Source organism: Perognathus longimembris, chromosome 6, assembly GCF_023159225.1.
Source record: "Perognathus longimembris pacificus isolate PPM17 chromosome 6, ASM2315922v1, whole genome shotgun sequence".
NCBI classification, from domain to species: Eukaryota; Metazoa; Chordata; class Mammalia; order Rodentia; family Heteromyidae; genus Perognathus; species Perognathus longimembris.
The window spans coordinates 82,464,383-82,480,879 of record NC_063166.1 but is presented as its reverse complement, the minus strand read 5'-3'; the positions used below and the strand labels follow the sequence as shown (position 1 = coordinate 82,480,879).

The following is a 16,497-nucleotide window of genomic DNA, read 5'->3' as shown; positions in this document are numbered from 1 at the left end:
GCTGGGTGCCCCGGCTCGGAGAACTGGGAATGGGGGGGGGGGGCGGACTGGCTGCTGGAGAAAAACGACGGAAGTCCCTGCCCGCCCCCCCCCCCCCGCCGCGGCGGCGGGCCTGGGGTGGGGGCTGGGAGCAGGGGCAGATGGAACGCAGGGCCACCTTTCATCTCTCAGCCCCGGGCTGGACTCCCTGGCACCCATCGCCCTCTGCTCACCCAGCCCAGGTTCGCTTGGTCTCTGCCGGGCCCCCAATCACACCATCAGGAAAGGCTCTGTCCCTGGTGTTCAGACTCGGACACTCATCTAGATAGACGGCACTGCTCCGAGTGGGGGCGTGGCCCACGTGGCTTAGCACTGGCCCAGCAAGCTGCAGCAGCCCTGAGTAGAGAGAGAGAGAGAGAGAGAGAGAGAGAGAGAGAGAGAGAGGAGAGAGGAGAGAGAGAGAGAGAGAGAGAGAGAGAGAGAGAGGAGAGAGAGAGAGAGAGAGAGGAGAGAGAGAGAGAGAGAGAGAGAGAGAGAGGAGAGAGAGAGAGAGAGAGAGAGAGAGAGAGAGAGAGGTGAGGCTCAACTGGTAGAGCAGTCTTGAGTGAAAAAAAAGCCAAGCCAAGAAGTAGAATCCCCGAGTTCGAGTGTCAGTCCTGGCACTCACGCGCACACAAAGAGATGGGTACTTATCTTCTCCCATGCACAGGGTGCCCCCCCACCCCGTGACGCGTCCATTTTGCAGATGGGGAAAGGGAAGCGCGCGGAGGGTAAGCCCCTCCCCCACGGTACCCAGCTCGAAGCTGGCAGTCAGTGGCAAGCTTGGGGACAGGTGGGCCCCTCCACCTGACCCTCCTCATCAATCAAGGTCTTTCTTGCTGGTGGCTCCCATTCCCCTCCACGTCCTCCCCCCCCCTTCCCTGGTCTCTCGCTTCCTGTTTCTGAGAGCCTGGAGCAGTGTTGAGGGTTTCTATGGGGAGGGAGGCAAGGAAGAGGGACCGCCCCTCTGCCCACCGCCCGCCCGCCGGCTCAGCGATCATGGGGAGATAAGCTGAAGGGGGGAAGGGGAGCTCTGAGGGAACCTAATCTCTTCGGCAGTCGCTGCTGCTGACGGAGCCCCTGGGGTGAGGGGCCTGGGAGACACCTGGCTCTTCAGGTTTGGCAATGATTCATCCAACAGGTTCTTATTGGACACCTGTTGTGGTGGGGTGGGGGGGGACTCAGGGTGGACCCAGGTGAGATGCACCATGGGACGGAGAGCAGGTGACAGAGGATGGCAGGTGTCACAGAAGGATGCTCCCGAGTCTCCCTTTCATTGCAGACTTTGGAAAGAAGCCACGCTTTCATAGCAATGGTGTCCGGGCAGCCTGCCCTGGTGGCCCGGGCGGGGCTGGAGGACAAGCCTGGTTCCTGTCCCCAGCGCAGAAAGCCTAGGTGCTGGCCGGTTCCCCGGCTGGCTCCCTGGCCTGGGAAAGCCTGCTTGATCTCCCCATTCCTCAAGATACAGGGCAGTGGCCGCCCCTCCCGCAGCCCCCAAGGCCCCGCCTCCCTCTCTCTCCGGTCTCTTATCACAGGAGGCAGTGGCCTGGGGTCTTGAACAGTCAGGGATGGATGGCAGATGTGTGGCTCCGTGCTGGCCTCCAGTCAGATATCCTCAGGGCACACAATGCTGAGGCCTGGCCTGGCTCTGGCTTTGTCCTCAGTGCACACTGCTCAGCACCAGGCTGGTCACATGATGTCCTGGGCCTGGGGCAAATGAGAACAGGAGTTCTTTTGGCCCTTGACTGGCGCGGTGACCACAGGACCCAACCCCAAGGCTGCTGGACAGGCAGTGGGCTTCAGTGGCCACTTGCCCACATCCTGTGTGGAAGGAGTTAATGGGCAGGGCAGGGCAGGGCAGGTGAGGGGCTCTTGGGGATCTTGACTGGTGAAGGGGCTCAGGTCTGCCACACACCGCAGCCTGTGCCCAAGGAGGAGTAGCCGGGACAGGTTGGTCCTTGCTTGGCTAAGTCCTCTCCTTCTTTCTCCACGTGGCCTCTTGTGCTGCCCCAAAGAGAGACCTAGAGAGCCTCATGGCTGATCAGGAACTGTAGAAGACCGGGAGGCTCCAACCAGCCCCCAGGTAAGGCTCAGCCAGAGTCCTTTGCTTAGACTCAGACCTTCATTGTTCACCCCAAATCTTGGACCATCCACAAAGCCCAGCGGCGGGAGATGAGGAGGAGGAGGAGGAGGGGGAGGCTGAACTATAACCCTACCATGGCCCTGGCTAACAGGCCAGGTAGGGTTTTGCTCCCCTTCTTGCAGCTGAGGCAAGAGGCTCCCGGGAGCAGTAACTCATCACAGGTCCCACCTGGCCGAGGATGGGGCTGTTCTGATCACCTGGGGCCTCTTTGGAATGAGTGGGTGGCTCATTCCTTGTGAGGTGGGGAGAGGGAAGAAAGGAGACTTGTGTCTTCTCCAGACCTGGATCCGCACTGCTAGGGAATGGGGGGGTGGGTGAGGGGAAAGCCAGAGGGGGGACTGGGGTGTCTGTGTCAGGCAGAGGGGTGGGTGAGGTTGCACTCCCCCAACACACATTTCACTCATACATTCAACAGATAGTTTGGATTCTGCAGCCCCAGTGGCTTCCCCCAGGGAGCTAAGGGGCTCCACCCCCAGGGCCCTGGGTCCTAGTGGAGACCCCCAGGACGAGACAATTCTGGACAGTGAGGGAAATCACAGGAAATAAAACAAGTGTGCTGGTGTGACAGGAGGGAGTGGCCTTATCTCAAGGGGCCCAGGAAGGTCTTGGGGGGGGGGAGTGTGTGTGTCTGTGTGTGGGGGGGGGTGTCAGGCAGAGTAAGGCAAGTGAGGTCAGGCCCCTAGTAGGTGGGGAGGGCGGGCGAGGCGACGGGGCTGGAGTACAAGGCGCGTTAGGGGTACCGAAGGCTGAGGCAGGCTCCAGGGCGCCCGCCTCCCACCCGTGGGCTCAGTCTCCTCTCGGATCCCGGGGAAGGGCAGGGCGCCGGGGCCCTGGGGGCGCCGGGGACCCGGTGGGCGCCGCGGGGCGTCCGCGGAGCGCGCGGGCGGGCGGGGCGGCGCGAGGCCATTGGGCGCCGCGGGGAGAGGGCGTGGCCGGGCGCAGGGTGGGAGGCCGGGCGCGGGCGGGGCGGCGCGAAGCCCGTCCTCCTCCTCCCCCCGCCGCCTCCTCTTCCCGGGCCCCAGCGCGCACCACTCCGGGGCTCCCCGGGGCGGCTCTCGAGAGGTCGCGGGGCTGGGGGAGCCACTCGGGGTCCCTGCTCCCTGGCCAGAGGTGCCCAGCGCGGGGTTCGCCGGCGCCCCGGGGCGAGGGCGCGAGCGGAGCCCGGGGATCCGGAGCGCGCCCGCCGCTGCCCCGGCCCCGGCTCCGGCTCTCCGGACTCTGAGGTGGCTGGCCGCTCCTCCCACACCCGCGCCCGCCTCCCCGCTCCTTCCCTCCCCGCTCGCTCGCCCGCCCGCCCGCTCCGCGCGAGCCGGTCTCCTAGCCTCGAGGTGTGCCCGGGCGGAGTGCGGGGCGAGGGGCCCCGGACCAGGGCCGCGGGGCGCGAGGGGTCCGGGCCGAGCGCAGCCTCGGCCGGAGAGTGGCCATGCGCGGCGGGGGCGCCTCGGGGCCCTCCCGCAGCGAGTGACCGCGCGGCGGCGGCGCGGACGGCGGCCCGACCCCCCTGCGGCCACCTGGGGCGGCGCGGCCCGGTGCCGCCCCCCCCCGAGCCGCCCGGCCCCGCGCCCCGTAGAGCCGGCGTCATGCACGTGCGCTGGGCGCCGCGGCGCGGCTTCGTGGCGCTCTGGGCGCCCCTGTTCCTGCTGCGCTCCGCCCTGGCCGACTTCAGCCTGGACAACGAGGTGCACTCGAGCTTCATCCACCGGCGCCTCCGCAGCCAGGAGCGGCGCGAGATGCAGCGGGAGATCCTCTCCATCCTGGGCTTGCCGCACCGCCCCGCGCCCCCCCACCTCCAGGGCAAGTACAACTCCGCGCCCATGTTCATGCTGGACCTGTACAACGCCATGGCGGTGGAGGAGGGCGCGGGGCCCGACGGCCCGGGCTTCTCCTACCCCTACAAGGCGGTCTTCAGCACCCAGGGCCCCCCTCTGGCCAGCCTGCAGGACAGCCACTTCCTCACCGACGCCGACATGGTCATGAGCTTCGTCAACCTCGGTGAGTGCGGGCCGGCGGGCGAGGGGGGCGCCTGGGGACCGGTGGGGGCCAGCGCTCCGTCCATCCGGTCCATTCATCCGGCCCCTCAGCGAGCGCCCCTTTGCCACACCGCGGGTGCCCGGCCCGATTCTTTCCCATCCCGGTGCCCCACGGGGTCTCCAAGGGCTGTGCGCCCCCAGGTAGGGCTCAGATGGCCCGCGGTGGCTACTGATTTCGAGGCCGGCTGGACGGATGCCTCTTCGCGGGAACCGTGCGCGGCTCAGTTCAAAGCACCCGGCTGGGTCCTGTGAGCCATCCTGGCCGCCTGGGCCTCCGCTAGCTACCTGGACTTCAAGGGCCCTTCTAGGCGAAGTTGCCTTTCCGCCCTTCTCAGCCCTGCCTGGCCCCTGGCACCGAGGCATCGCCTGCCCTTCCCGCCCTGGCGAGCCCTACCTGTCCCCCTCGTGCGCTCCCCCTCCCGTTGTGCAGCGCGCCCCCCGGGCACCCCGGGCCCTCTCCCAGCCCCGCGCGCCCACCTCTCGGCTGAAGCTGGGGGAGAAACTGTTGCCATTGCCAGCTTTCTATTTTAAATATTTAATGATAGGTCCTGAGCGGGCAGGATCCATTTCCAGCGTTTATCACGTGTGGCGCGCAAACCACGGGTTTTGGCGATTGGGTGGTGTGAGATCTGGGAGCCGAAGCCGCTGCGGGGGGGGGGGGGGGGGGGGGAGGCGGACACCCACTTCCCAACTGGAGTCCCCAGGACCGCAGTCACACTGGTCCCGATATCCATCCCCCCCCCCCCCCGCCATCTTTAGACCTGTGCAAACTAACCCCAACCAACAGGCAGTGCTCTGTAGGGGCTGAGGATCAAATATTTGGTTTTGGAGATAACAGGCCAGGAGAATGCCGTTTCCTGAGCCCCTTTCATTCCACTTGTGTAACTTGCGGTGAAATCCCCAGCCGAGTGAAGACAGCAAACATGTCCACACGAGGTGCTGGGTCGATTTGGGAATAATGGCCCTGGAAGGCCCAGGCTGGGCACCTGGGGTGCGGGGGGAGGGGCCGGGGAAGCAGGGTGTCTGCCTTTATGCTCCCCTCCTCAAGAAGTCTCCAGATCGCCCACAGGAGGGGGGGGGCTTCATTGTCTAGTCAAAAATCAAGGACTAGAATGAGACCCAGGAGCCAGGAGGTGGAGACGGAGACGCCAAAATAACTGAGAGTGAGTTGGACTCACGCTGAGCCTCTCTGGCTGTATGTCCTTGGTGAGGTGGCTACCTGGGAAACGTTTGGATTGCTGGGGCTACTGACACCCGGAGCCCACAGGAACACGCCACCCGGAACTGGAGGCTGATTTTTTTTTTAAAGTGTGTGTGTGTGTTTTCAGATGTGTGTGTTTATTGCCGATAACAAGAACTAAAGACAAATTCTCCCAGCACTCCTGTGTGTGCCTGGAGTTCCGTAGCCCCCTCAAGCGCCACTCCCCAGGCCTTTTCTTTGCTGGAGGATTCAGGGCACTTGGCGTTGTGTTCTTGCTCACGATTCCCACACAACACGGTAGGTCCCACAACGGCACTCAGCCTGGCTGGAGTTACCGAGAGGAGGAAAAAAAAAAGTATTTGTAATCGCTGACTTGAGTAGCAGGCTCTGCCAACCACGTGCAAATTCTTGCCCCTGCTGTTTCTCCTGGAAGGGCACTGTGGGGGGGGGGGGTTAGGGGGGCTCCCGGTACTGCTGGAACTGGAGGGCAGGGCTGTGTACTCCCCTCAGCCTGGGAGCAAGCTGGGGCTTGCCTGGGAAGGCCACAGCTGGGTGGTTTCCTCCTCTGGCTGCACGCATACCTTTCAGTCCAGCTCTTTCATCTTGAAAGGACAAAGACTTGCTTGTCTGAGCCTCTTCATCAGCCGGCTGGCTGGCTTTGGGCTTTGTGGGACCGGCCCGACTCTCTCAGGTCTAGCTTTGTGGAGGATCAGCTGCAAATTAGATGGCAGAGTGGCTTTAAGAGAGCTCGCGTTGTGACCTTGTTTTCTTTTTCTCTTTCTCTCTGTCCCCAAACTTGAGGTAATTAGTTAGGGAAGAACAGTCTGTAGTCTGGTGAACAGCTTTCTGTTAAATGCCCCAAGGGGGTGTGTGCATTTCTGGTCAGCAACAGCACAGGAATTAACCCTCTGTCCTTTCTGTCACGAGAAGCTCCATAGGAGAGACTCAGGGTGGAAGTTGGTCTGGAGAGGGTGTGTGTGTGTGTGTGTGTGTGTGTGTGTGTGTGTGTGTGAGAGAGAGAGAGAGAGAGAGAGAGAGAGAGAGAGAGACTTGCCCCGATCTGAGTTGGCTAGGAAAGCAGTTTTCCCTGGGGCTGCAAATCATGTTGATCTGTAATATACAAAGCTGTTTTAAGCCAAGTTTGTTCGTCCACTTCACCTGAGAGTGAGAAAATATCACTTGTTCATGTCAAACCATTGCATGTTTCCTTGACTTTGGGGACCCCTGGTGAGATGCTGGCGTGGGTGTGTGTGTGGGGGTGGGGGATGGTGGGGACTTTCCCTGCTCCCCCTCCGGCATACTTCTGCAGGCCTGCCTGCCTGCCAGGGGACCCTGCCTGCCTTCTGAAGGCTTTTGCAGACCTGTTGCCTTTATTCTGTCCTCTGTCTGCAGCCACACTGGTTTCTGTTCCTATACGTTCTTCTCCTTGGAATTCAAGCTTTTTGCCAGGCCGAGCAGCATCTACTCTAGAGGGGGAATTTACGACAAAACCATGTGCTCCAGCGAGGACTTCAGAAGGTACCTGTGACCAAGGTGGGCCCCCTGCTTGCCCCCAGAAGCCTGCAGCCAGGGCAGCTGGCTACTTGAGCCGGCCTCCCTTCTCCCTCGCCCAGGCCCCTGAAGTTCAATGGGAAGATCACTTCACTGGTTTGGATTAAAAAGTCCTGACTCCTCTGTGTAGATTTAATTTGGGAATTTGAAACAGGCTCCTTTGTCCTCAATAGTCCCCAGGCGGTGGCAATTCAGAGATGACGTTCCCCGTAGCTCAGGCCGCTCATTCTTTCTGTAGAAAAACCCAGCAGCTCTGCTGAGAATCTTCTAGACGAGCCGGCTGGCAATGGGGTATGTGTGACCCGTGTTTATCTCTGGGGCCAGGTTATGAAGGAATGAAATTTGTTTAATCTTCGAAGCTCGATTGGAAGAGAAAAAAAAAAAAAAAAGGGCAAAGCTGGAACCCTGTCATTATGGGAGCCAGCGGTGGAGAAGTGGCTTTTGTGAGCTGGAGCCAGGCAGGGGCTGTGCTTTGGGGCTGGCTTGGGGCTTGGACCATCTGGCTGTCCTTTTTGTTGACAAGTGTTTGGCATTAAGAGCTCTCCTCTTACCCCTTCAGAACAGGCCCTACCACCGCGGAGTATTAGGAAGAGATTCTGTTACAGTTTAAAAATGTCCGCAGGCCGGCCCGCGCTTGCAGCTGCGGCCTGGCTTGTGTTAGGATCTGGAAGGGGTCCGCTCCGCATTCCTGCGCCGCGCAGCCCTCCCTGGGAAGCGGCCAGGGGTTAATATAGATGTCACGCAGGCTTCCCCTTCTCTCTCCCCGCGCCCCCTCTCTCTCCCCGCCGCCAGGAGTGGACCGACAGCTGTGTTTTCAGTAAACCTTTCAAAATCACTTCTTTGAAAGCTCGTTTTCCTGCTTGTGTAAATCAAAGATTCCGCCCCCACGCCCCTCGCGGGATCTCTGTAGGGTGACCCACATTTGAACTTTGGGGATCCTCCGGTGGCCGGCCTTCCCTTCTGGAACCCAAGCAGGGTGGGGTTGAGTCCTGGATGCCAGCTTGGGTGGGTGACTTTCTTTGTGTGTGTATGGGGGGGGGGGTTGGATTCCAGGGCTGTTGTTTAGTGACAAGGTCTTCATAGAAGGGGCAAGGGAGGAGGCTCAGATAAGAGAGGTTGGGGGGGGCAACAAGGAGGGGAGCATGGTTGTTTGAAGGTGGGACCGGGCCTCCTCCCCCCCCCCACCGGCGCTGTTGGCGGCCACCAGGCCTCTGCCCGGATAAACACAGCTGGCGGACCTGCGATGCGAGTGCCTCTCACGCGTCCGTCCCCCAAACGCGGAGACCAGGGATGACTTCATTGCAGCCAGAGCCCATCCGGGCTGATTGATGACCCGTATCGCTCCCCTATCACGCCCAGCCCGGCTCGCTAAGGTCATCTTTGGCCCGCGGTGGGGATGCGTGTCCTCAGGACGCCCTCCTCTCCGCCCTGCCCGCCCGGCCTGCCGGGCTCTGGCGTTCGGAACGCAGGGCCTGCTGCGCCCAGCTGCTGCGCCCAGCTGCGCCCCACGCGGCTCCCGGCCTGTGGACCCGCTGGGTCTGGGCACCCGGGGCCCGAGTCCCATCGATGCACTCCAACGGGGGGGGGGGAGGGGAGGGCGGGGGGAAGGGGGGCTCCGGGGCCTGGCCCAGGCGGGGTGTGGGGACCTGTCATGTCATAGTCTGGAGGAATTTGGGGGCGAGCTTAGGGCCTGGCGCCGAGGAGTGGGGAGCGGGGCGGCCTGGCTCTGCCGTCCGGGCTATAAAAAAAGTCTTTAACCTCCACGGGCAAAATCGGTGCGTTGAATTTCACAGCCCTCTGCTTCTAATTAGTTTAAATCAAATGAACCCGTGCCATTTTTTTTTTAACCTCCTCTCGCCTTCATGACTGAGGAAATACCAATATTTACATAGGAACTGTTAATTTGCGGTGCAAATGATAACACATTTAACTTCACGCGGCACAATGGCCCCGGCTCCGGGGTCCCCAGAGCAAGACGTGGAGAGGTGACGTCAGCCAGATGAGGGAGCGGGGAGGGGACCGGGCAGTGTCTGGGGCTCGGAGCCAGGGTGCCAGGGCACAGGTGGGTGTGCCCGCGGAGGCGCAGCCAAGGGAGGCCCGACTTGCAAGACGAAACAAAAAAAAAAACACACCGTCTAGCTACTCTTTCTTCGCAGATCAGAAGAGCCGAGTCTTACCGCAGATCTAAAGTCCTTCCTGCTCCTGAGTGCTGGCGGCTCCCGCCTGCCATCGTACTCACGAGGCTGAGGCGTGAGGATCCCAGGTCAAAGTTAGCCTGGCCAGGAAAGTCTGGGAGACTCTTTATCTCCAGTTAACCAGCAAAAAAGGCCAGAAGTGTCTCAAGTGGCGGAGCGCATCCTTGAGTGAATTAGGACAGCACCTCGGCCCTGAGTTCAAGCCCCAGTACCAACACACACACACACACACACACACACAAACACACAAAACACTTGCTTCCCCGTAAGCAGTTCTTACACAACAGAGCAGTGGACACTTGACTTTGGGTTGGCTGAGAACCTGCAGTGCAGTCTCCTTTGTGTCAGAAAGCTGGAGGTCCAGGCTTTATTTATTCCAGAACTTCCTTTCCCACCTCTCTGCAACTGTTTGTAGAGTCAGGAGGGCTGGGGCATGGCGAGCGATCCCATCCACGCATCACCGTGGTTATGATGTGAGCCGGTCGGTATTAGCTTGTGTGTTCAGCTGGGATTGAATTCTGGGTTTTGTAGCAAATGGCATTTGACAAATACTATTTGACAAAACATGTGACTTCGTATTTCTTAATGTGGAACAGACATTTCATAGTTAACCTTCCCCGGTGAAAAATTGCTCCAACCCAAGTGAACTGCCGTGACTCCTAGAGTGCTAGGGCTGGGTTGGGGGCTTGCCCTTCCCCCCAGCCCCGCCCCCACCCGCGCGTGGGGGAGGCTGACGCGTCCCCCAAAGCGAAGCTTTGAGCGCGTGTCTAGGAAAGCATGGTGGGGGCCTCGCAAAGCCTCGCTGATCCGCGTGGAGTGCCTTGAATTAATGACGAGTCCGAGGGCCCCAGGTTGAGGGTAATGGCTTTATTGTTTTGGAGCCCGGGTGCTTATAATCCGGTTCCTGTACAAACATGTTTAACGTGTGTTAATGCATTTCCAAACCAGAGCCTCTCAGCACAGCGCTGCTTTTCATTAATTGATGTCGGTAGCCTGGTACAGTATTTCAAAGGGCTGGCCAAGTATAAGCTGTGTTTCTAATTTCCTTCCTTTCCTGTGCTCCAAATGCCAATGTTAATTTGTTCCCAGGCAGGGCCCCCCGGCTGCCAACCGTGGCTTTCCATAAAGGGTTTCCAGCCCTCGCTCTGGCTCGGGGCTGCCTGGCCAAGTTTCCTGACACTTTGCAACTAATTCTGGGTGATATATGGAGGGGGACTGGGCAGTGGGGGGGGGGGGGGGAGTGTGTTCCCTGCCGTGTGTCACGGAAGTTCTTGGTGACAGCGGTGGGCGTGGCTTGGCCAGGCAGACCAGGAAGGCATCTGTGGTGATTGTGGATTCCGTGTAAACCCCTGGGGTCTGCTCTCGTTGGGGTTGCCTGTGAGTCGTGCGACTTTGCGGGGCTCGCTTAACGTCTCTGAGCTTCTCCCCTTACAAAAGTGGATCACCATCCCTCAGCCGAAGCTCAGGAAGACAACATCGTACTGTCCCTGTGCAGAGCCTAGCACGCAGTAGGTACACAACACATGGTAGCCCTTGTTATTTTGAGTGGATGGTCAGATAAATATTAACTTTCCTGTGTATTGGGGCTTGAACTCACATAGTCTTGAACTCTTGCTTGGCTTTTTCGCCCAAGGCTAGTGCTCTACCTTTGAGTCACGATTCCACTTCTGGTTTTTTTTTTTTCTTTATGGTGGTGGTAATTGAAGATAGTCTCATGGACTTTCCTGCCCGGGCTGACCTTCAACTGTGCTCCTCAGGCCTCAGCCTCCCGAATAGGATTACAGGCATGAGCCCCGGCGCTTTGAAGTGTTTTAAGTGTTGTTTAATGTTCCAGTACTGGGGCTTGAACTCTGGGCCTGGACGCGGTCCCTGAGCTCTTTTGCTCTAGGCTAGTGCTCTACCACTTGAGCCATCGCTCTGGCTTTTTGTGGTTAACTGAAGATAAAGAGTCTCACGTATTTTTCCTGCCCATCTGGTTTTGAACCTCGGCCCTCGGCTCTGAGCCTCCCTGAGCAGCTGGGATGATGGTGTGAAGCACCAGCGCCCCTGCTCATGCTGTTTGGTAAAAGACATCGCAGAGTTGCCACGTGCACGGGCTCCGGCGCCCCTTCTCCTTCGAGGTCTGGGGAGGGACGGCCCCGACGTGCTGGGTGGGGAAACTGTGTGTGGCCGTGGGTCTTCCTTCCCCTGCTGGCATCTGTGGTGATTTAAAGACACGTGACTACTTGGGAGATGGAATTGGGAGCTGGGGGGACCCCCAGAAACCCGCCTGCGATCGTGGCAACCGCCAATGGCAGCTTCTCCACATGAAACGGCTTCCTTTCCAACACCGTCACTGCCGAAGTCACCGGGAAGCTGGCCTGCCTGTCCCTCTGCCCCCCCTGCGGGGGCCGCAGCCGTGGCCTCCGTCAGCAGGACTCCACCGAGTCCCACGTTTTCACGGAGCCGTGTCGGGCAGCGGCCCCTCCCGCAGCTGGGCCTGGCGGCACCACCGGGCCCTCTGGGGGTTCAGTGTGTTTGGAAGCCTGCAGAGACCAGTGGGCTGCTCACCTCTGGCCACGAATAAGAACTGTCAGTGTTTCCCAAACCCAGGGCTCGCATGATCTGAGGCGCTGGATGGAGGCCTGGACCGCCGGGTAACCCCGGCCTTTGTCGTAACTTTCATGTTGTTTGAAAAAAGAAAAAAAAAACCCAGCAACATCTGAGCGCGCGCTTTCCCAGTTCACACAGCCTCTTGGCCTCTGCCGGCCCCAGTCGCCCTGCGCCTGGCTCTCCCACACAAGGGCGGGCAGGCCTGGATTCCGTGGCTGGCTGGCTTGGCGTAGCAGGGACCCAGGAGCGGGGTGAGCGTCCCTGCACAAGTGTGCGTGGTCTTGAGCCCCCGCGAGCACGCAGGCGCAGACAGAAACGACTTGCGTAACACCTGCCGTGCCAGGCTGCTTAAGTTCCGAAGATGAAATACAGTGCAGCACTTTAGATGCAGCCATTAGTACAGAATTGGATTAATCATTATGAATGCGCTTCTCATTTTTGCCAGTCCTGGGGCTTGACCTCTGGGCCTGGGCGCTGTCCCCGAGCCCCTTTTGCTCCAGGCTAGTCCTGTGCCACTTCCTGCTTTCCTGGTGACCCAGGGAGGGCTGCGCTGTGTCATCTTTCTCGTCTCCGCGTTCTGCACGGCAAGTGGCGCTGTGCCCGAGACAGGGAGGAGACAAGCGGCCGGGCCCCCCCCCCCCGCCCCGTGCCAGCAGGGTGGGCGGGGCCTGTGAACGCCCCCCACCCTCTGCTCCTGGGGGGACCTCAGATAGGGAAGGGGTGTGGAGGAGACCGGGTAGGCACCCTGTGAACAGAGGCCCAGCCCGTGACCTTGGCTTAGTCCTGTTCTGCTGAGTAAGATAAAGATAAGCCGCGGCGCCTCCCCCTCCGGTGCCTGTCCTGCGAGTACAGGCTCCTCTTCCCTGTCTTTATGGCCAATCGTCAGGGCAAAGGGCCCCGCGTGCCCAAGTGTGGGGCCCGGGTGTACCCTTACCCCTCCGGACGGTTCCGGAAGCACCTACAGGTGTGCAGTTTAGGAGCCAGGCTTCAGGAGGCCAGCAGAGCCCTCAGGAGCAATCCCCTCTCCTCTCCTCTCCCTTCTCTTCCTTCCCTCCCTCCCCCCTCCCCCCTCGCCTGTCATACCGGAGGTTGTACTTGCTGGGCAGGCGATCTACCACTTGAACCACGCCCCCAGCCCTTTGGTGAGTTTTTTTAATACCCAGGCTAGCCTTACATCACGATCCTCTGGATTTCTGCCTCCCCACCCTGAGTCGCTGGGATTACAGGGGTGTGCCTGGTTCCCCGTCTTACGGTGTGTCCTGGGCTGTTGTCCACTGTAGGTGGTTTGTAGTTCAGGATGGTGACCCACGTCCAGGTGTGCACCTGGAAAGGAGGTGGTCGGGAGGTTCACCTTCAAGGGCGCTCGGGTAGATCACCTGCCCTGTAAGCACTGTGCGTACAGCACCACGGGACACACTCTACTGCCGGTGTCTCACACAGTGCTGTATGTAGTAGCTTCTGGGTGATGCTGGTGGGTGCAGGCAAGGGATGGGGTGGGGGGGAAACGCTAAGCCCTCTGTTCCTGTCGCATTTTATTTCTGTTAACAATAAGAAACCAGGCCCAGGCTCGGAGGCTCACGTTGGGATCCCTGCTACTCGGGGAGTGGAAATTGGGAAGATCACCGAGGTCCGCCGGGCGAAAAGGAGGTGCGACTTCAACCGATAAGTTGAACGCGGCGGCGGTGCGGTGCGCGCCTGTCCCCCCAGGCGCACCGGAGGGGCGCGGCCCGGGGGAGAGCCCGCCGGAGAAAGTGGTAGAGCCCCCGAGGCCCGGAGCGTAAACTCCAGCGCCGCCCCGGATCAGAGCGGAGCGGGAAGCGCGGCGCGGTGTCCGGGCCGGCGTTGACGCGGAACGAGAGCCTCCGTGGAAAGCCGGGGCGCGGCGCTGCGACCTTCCGCGGTTCAGGCACGGCGTCTTGGCTTATTCCAGGGTGCAGGGGACTGCGTAAGGGCAGGAGGCCGCCCGCCCGCCCGCCCGCCCGCCCGCCCATTGCCGTCAGGGGCCGGGTGCTGTAGCCCTTCCCTCTTCATTCGGCGTTTCCCGGAGCCCCAGCAGACCAAAGCTGGAAGCTTCCGTGGGCTGAGCTCCTGGGGCGGGTGTGGGGGGGCTCCGAGGGGTCCGGCGTGTGGCCGGCGCTCAGGTATGGCACCCCACAGGCCAATAACCACCCGATCGCGGACCTATGAAATAGGCGAGGGGAGACTCGGAGCCAATGAAAAGCCGGTGGGCCCTGCCTGGGGGAGCCTTAAAACTCTCAGCCCATCCCCAGGGCGCCCAAATAAAGCGGCCATTTGTTTACTAGCGAGGAGGCGGGCGGGGAGCGGCTGGGGTCTTCCAAGTTCCTTCTTGGCCTTGAACTTCGTAAAAACGACCCCCTCCCCCCGACTCCATTCCACCCCTCAGGTTCCACTGTTGGACGGACTTGACCTTACATTTGTTGAGTGAGAAGCCCTGAGAAATACCAGTAGGGCCCGGAACCTTCCAGGCCTTTGGGTGTTAGGGTTGGACGCGAGGCGGGTGCCCTGGGCCCTCCGTGGGTGTTCGCCGGCCTCCGCTTCCCCCTGAACCTGTGGCCCCGATGCCCGTGTGGGCCCCCGGCTGCACAGGAAGCTGGTGAGTCAGGCCGCCGCCGTCAGTCACGTGAGACATGGCTTCCTCTCGATGCGGGGGGATCTGGAGGAAAGGAGCTGCGCGGCCGTCTCTGGCGTAGGTGGGGGGAGCTGTGTGCCGGCCTCTGGAACGTCAGATCGCAGCAGAATCGTGCGGGTGTTTGTTGTTGTTGTTCCTCTGCATGCCACGGCCGCCCGGCATTCGGCATCCCCTCCTTTTGCCCCAACCGCTGACCTTTCTCATCTCGGCAGGAACCTCCCACACCATCCGCTTATCAGATGGTGCCGGCCCCACGCTTGTTTCTCATTTCCCCACACACCAGGAAATGACGTCAGCGAGGGCCGCGTTCTTGCTGTCTACCTGCAAACAGCTTTAGGTCATGGAGGGGGTGCCCTGGGCCTTGAGTCTCCTTTCTGCCCTTCCCCCCTTCTCCATCGCCCCCTCCTCTTTCTCTTCTCTTCTTCCCTCCCTCCCTCCCTCTCTCCCTCTCTCTCTCCTTTTTTTTTCCTTCCTGGAACTAGGGCTTACACTCAGGGCCTCCGGCTTGCAAGCACTTTACCACTTGAGCCACGCCCCTGTCCTTTCCCTTGTAGTTTATTTTCCAGATAAGGTCTTGTGCTTTTGCCGGATTAACTTCAGACTCTGATTCTCTAGCCTCTCTGCTTCCTGCGTGGCTGGGATCGCTGGCGGGCACCGCCACCCCGCGCCTCTCAGTTCCGGTTTACTGTGGAGGGCTCGGGGCTCAGGCGGCTGGGACTGAGATCGTGGTGGGAGGGACCCCCCTGCATGGGCCGCTCCCCAAAGCCCCTTCCAGGCCACGTGGACAGGACAGAGGGTTGGAGGGTTTCATCCCGACAGTGGTGACGCGTTGAGCACGGCTGTGTGGCGGTCCCTGGACCAGCGCCGTCCTCGTGTCCGTGACTCTGCGTCGTCCTGCGAAGTGTCACACTGAGCAACCTAGGTTCACGTTGTGGCTCACTACGTTGACAAGAGGCCAGAGCCTTGAGCACGCGTGACACCGTGGTCCCCTGGGTGTGATCCGAGCCTTGAGCACGCGTGACACCGTGGTCCCCTGGGTGTGAGCCGAGCCTTGAGCACGGGTGACACCGTGGTCCCCTGGGTGTGATCCGAGCCTTGAGCACGGGTGACACCGTGGTCCCCATCCGGCTGGAGAGAACGAACGTGGCTGAGGCGACACCTCTGCGTAGAAGGGCCCGGCTGCTCCTGTCACACGTGGGAAATGCTTGGCTTGGACTGAAAGACCATGTTGTCCCAAAGTACTTCTCTCTAGTTTTTTATTTTTCCTTTCCTCTTATTGAGATAGGACCTCCCTAGTGCAGCCCGAGCTGGCCTCACACTTCCGAGCCTCCTGCTGTAGCCTCCTGAGTGCTGGGATCACAGGTGTGTGCTGCTGGTCCTGGCTCCAAAATCCTTAGGTTTAAACTCTTGTCTCACCCCCCCCCGCCCCCTCCCGGGGGGTGAAGGGCACTCTGAGCCACAGGCAGTCAGGCGATGGCGGGTGAGGGCCCATCACCAGCAAGGAGGTGAGGGAAAGGGAGGAGAGAGGGAAGGAAGTGCTTGTAGGAATTGTTTCTGGCCAGAGTGTGTTTGGCGAGAACAGAGTGTGTCAGAATTCTGTGGATGTAGGCAGCAGGAATGTGTTCTGAGTAGCTCCTGTGGTGTTAGTGGTGGTGATATGATTGTATGATCGTATGGCTGTATGGTGATACACTGTGTGATTGTATGGGTGTATGGTGATATACCGTGTGATCGTATGGCTGTATGGTGTTATGCTGTATGATAGCGTGGCTGTATGGTATTATGCCGTACGATTGTATGGCTGTATGGTGATATACCGTGTGATTGTATGGCTGTATGGTGATATACCGTGTGATTGTATGGCTGTATGGTGATATACCGTGTGATTGTATGGCTGTATGGTGATATACTATGTGATAGTATGGCTGTATGGTGTTATGCAGTGTGATAGTATGGCTGTATGGTGTTATGCAGTGTGATTGTGGGTGTTATGCCGTGTGATAGTGTGGCTGTATGGTGATATACCGTGTGATTGTATGGCTGTATGGTGATATACCGTGTGATGGTGTGGCTGTATAGCTGTATGGTGATATGCTGTGTGATTGTATGGCTGTATG

General features: G+C 60.1%; 1 protein-coding gene across 1 annotated transcript in view; it reads left to right on the top strand.

Moving 5' to 3' along the window:
• Window positions 1-3,741: 3,741 nt before the first annotated feature.
• Window positions 3,742-16,497, top strand: part of Bmp7 (bone morphogenetic protein 7) — a 59,920-nt gene continuing 47,164 nt past the window's right edge. The window contains exon 1 of the mRNA XM_048349418.1: window positions 3,742-4,153. Coding sequence (XP_048205375.1) covers window positions 3,742-4,153 — 412 coding nt within the window. The remainder of the gene's footprint in view (window positions 4,154-16,497) is intronic.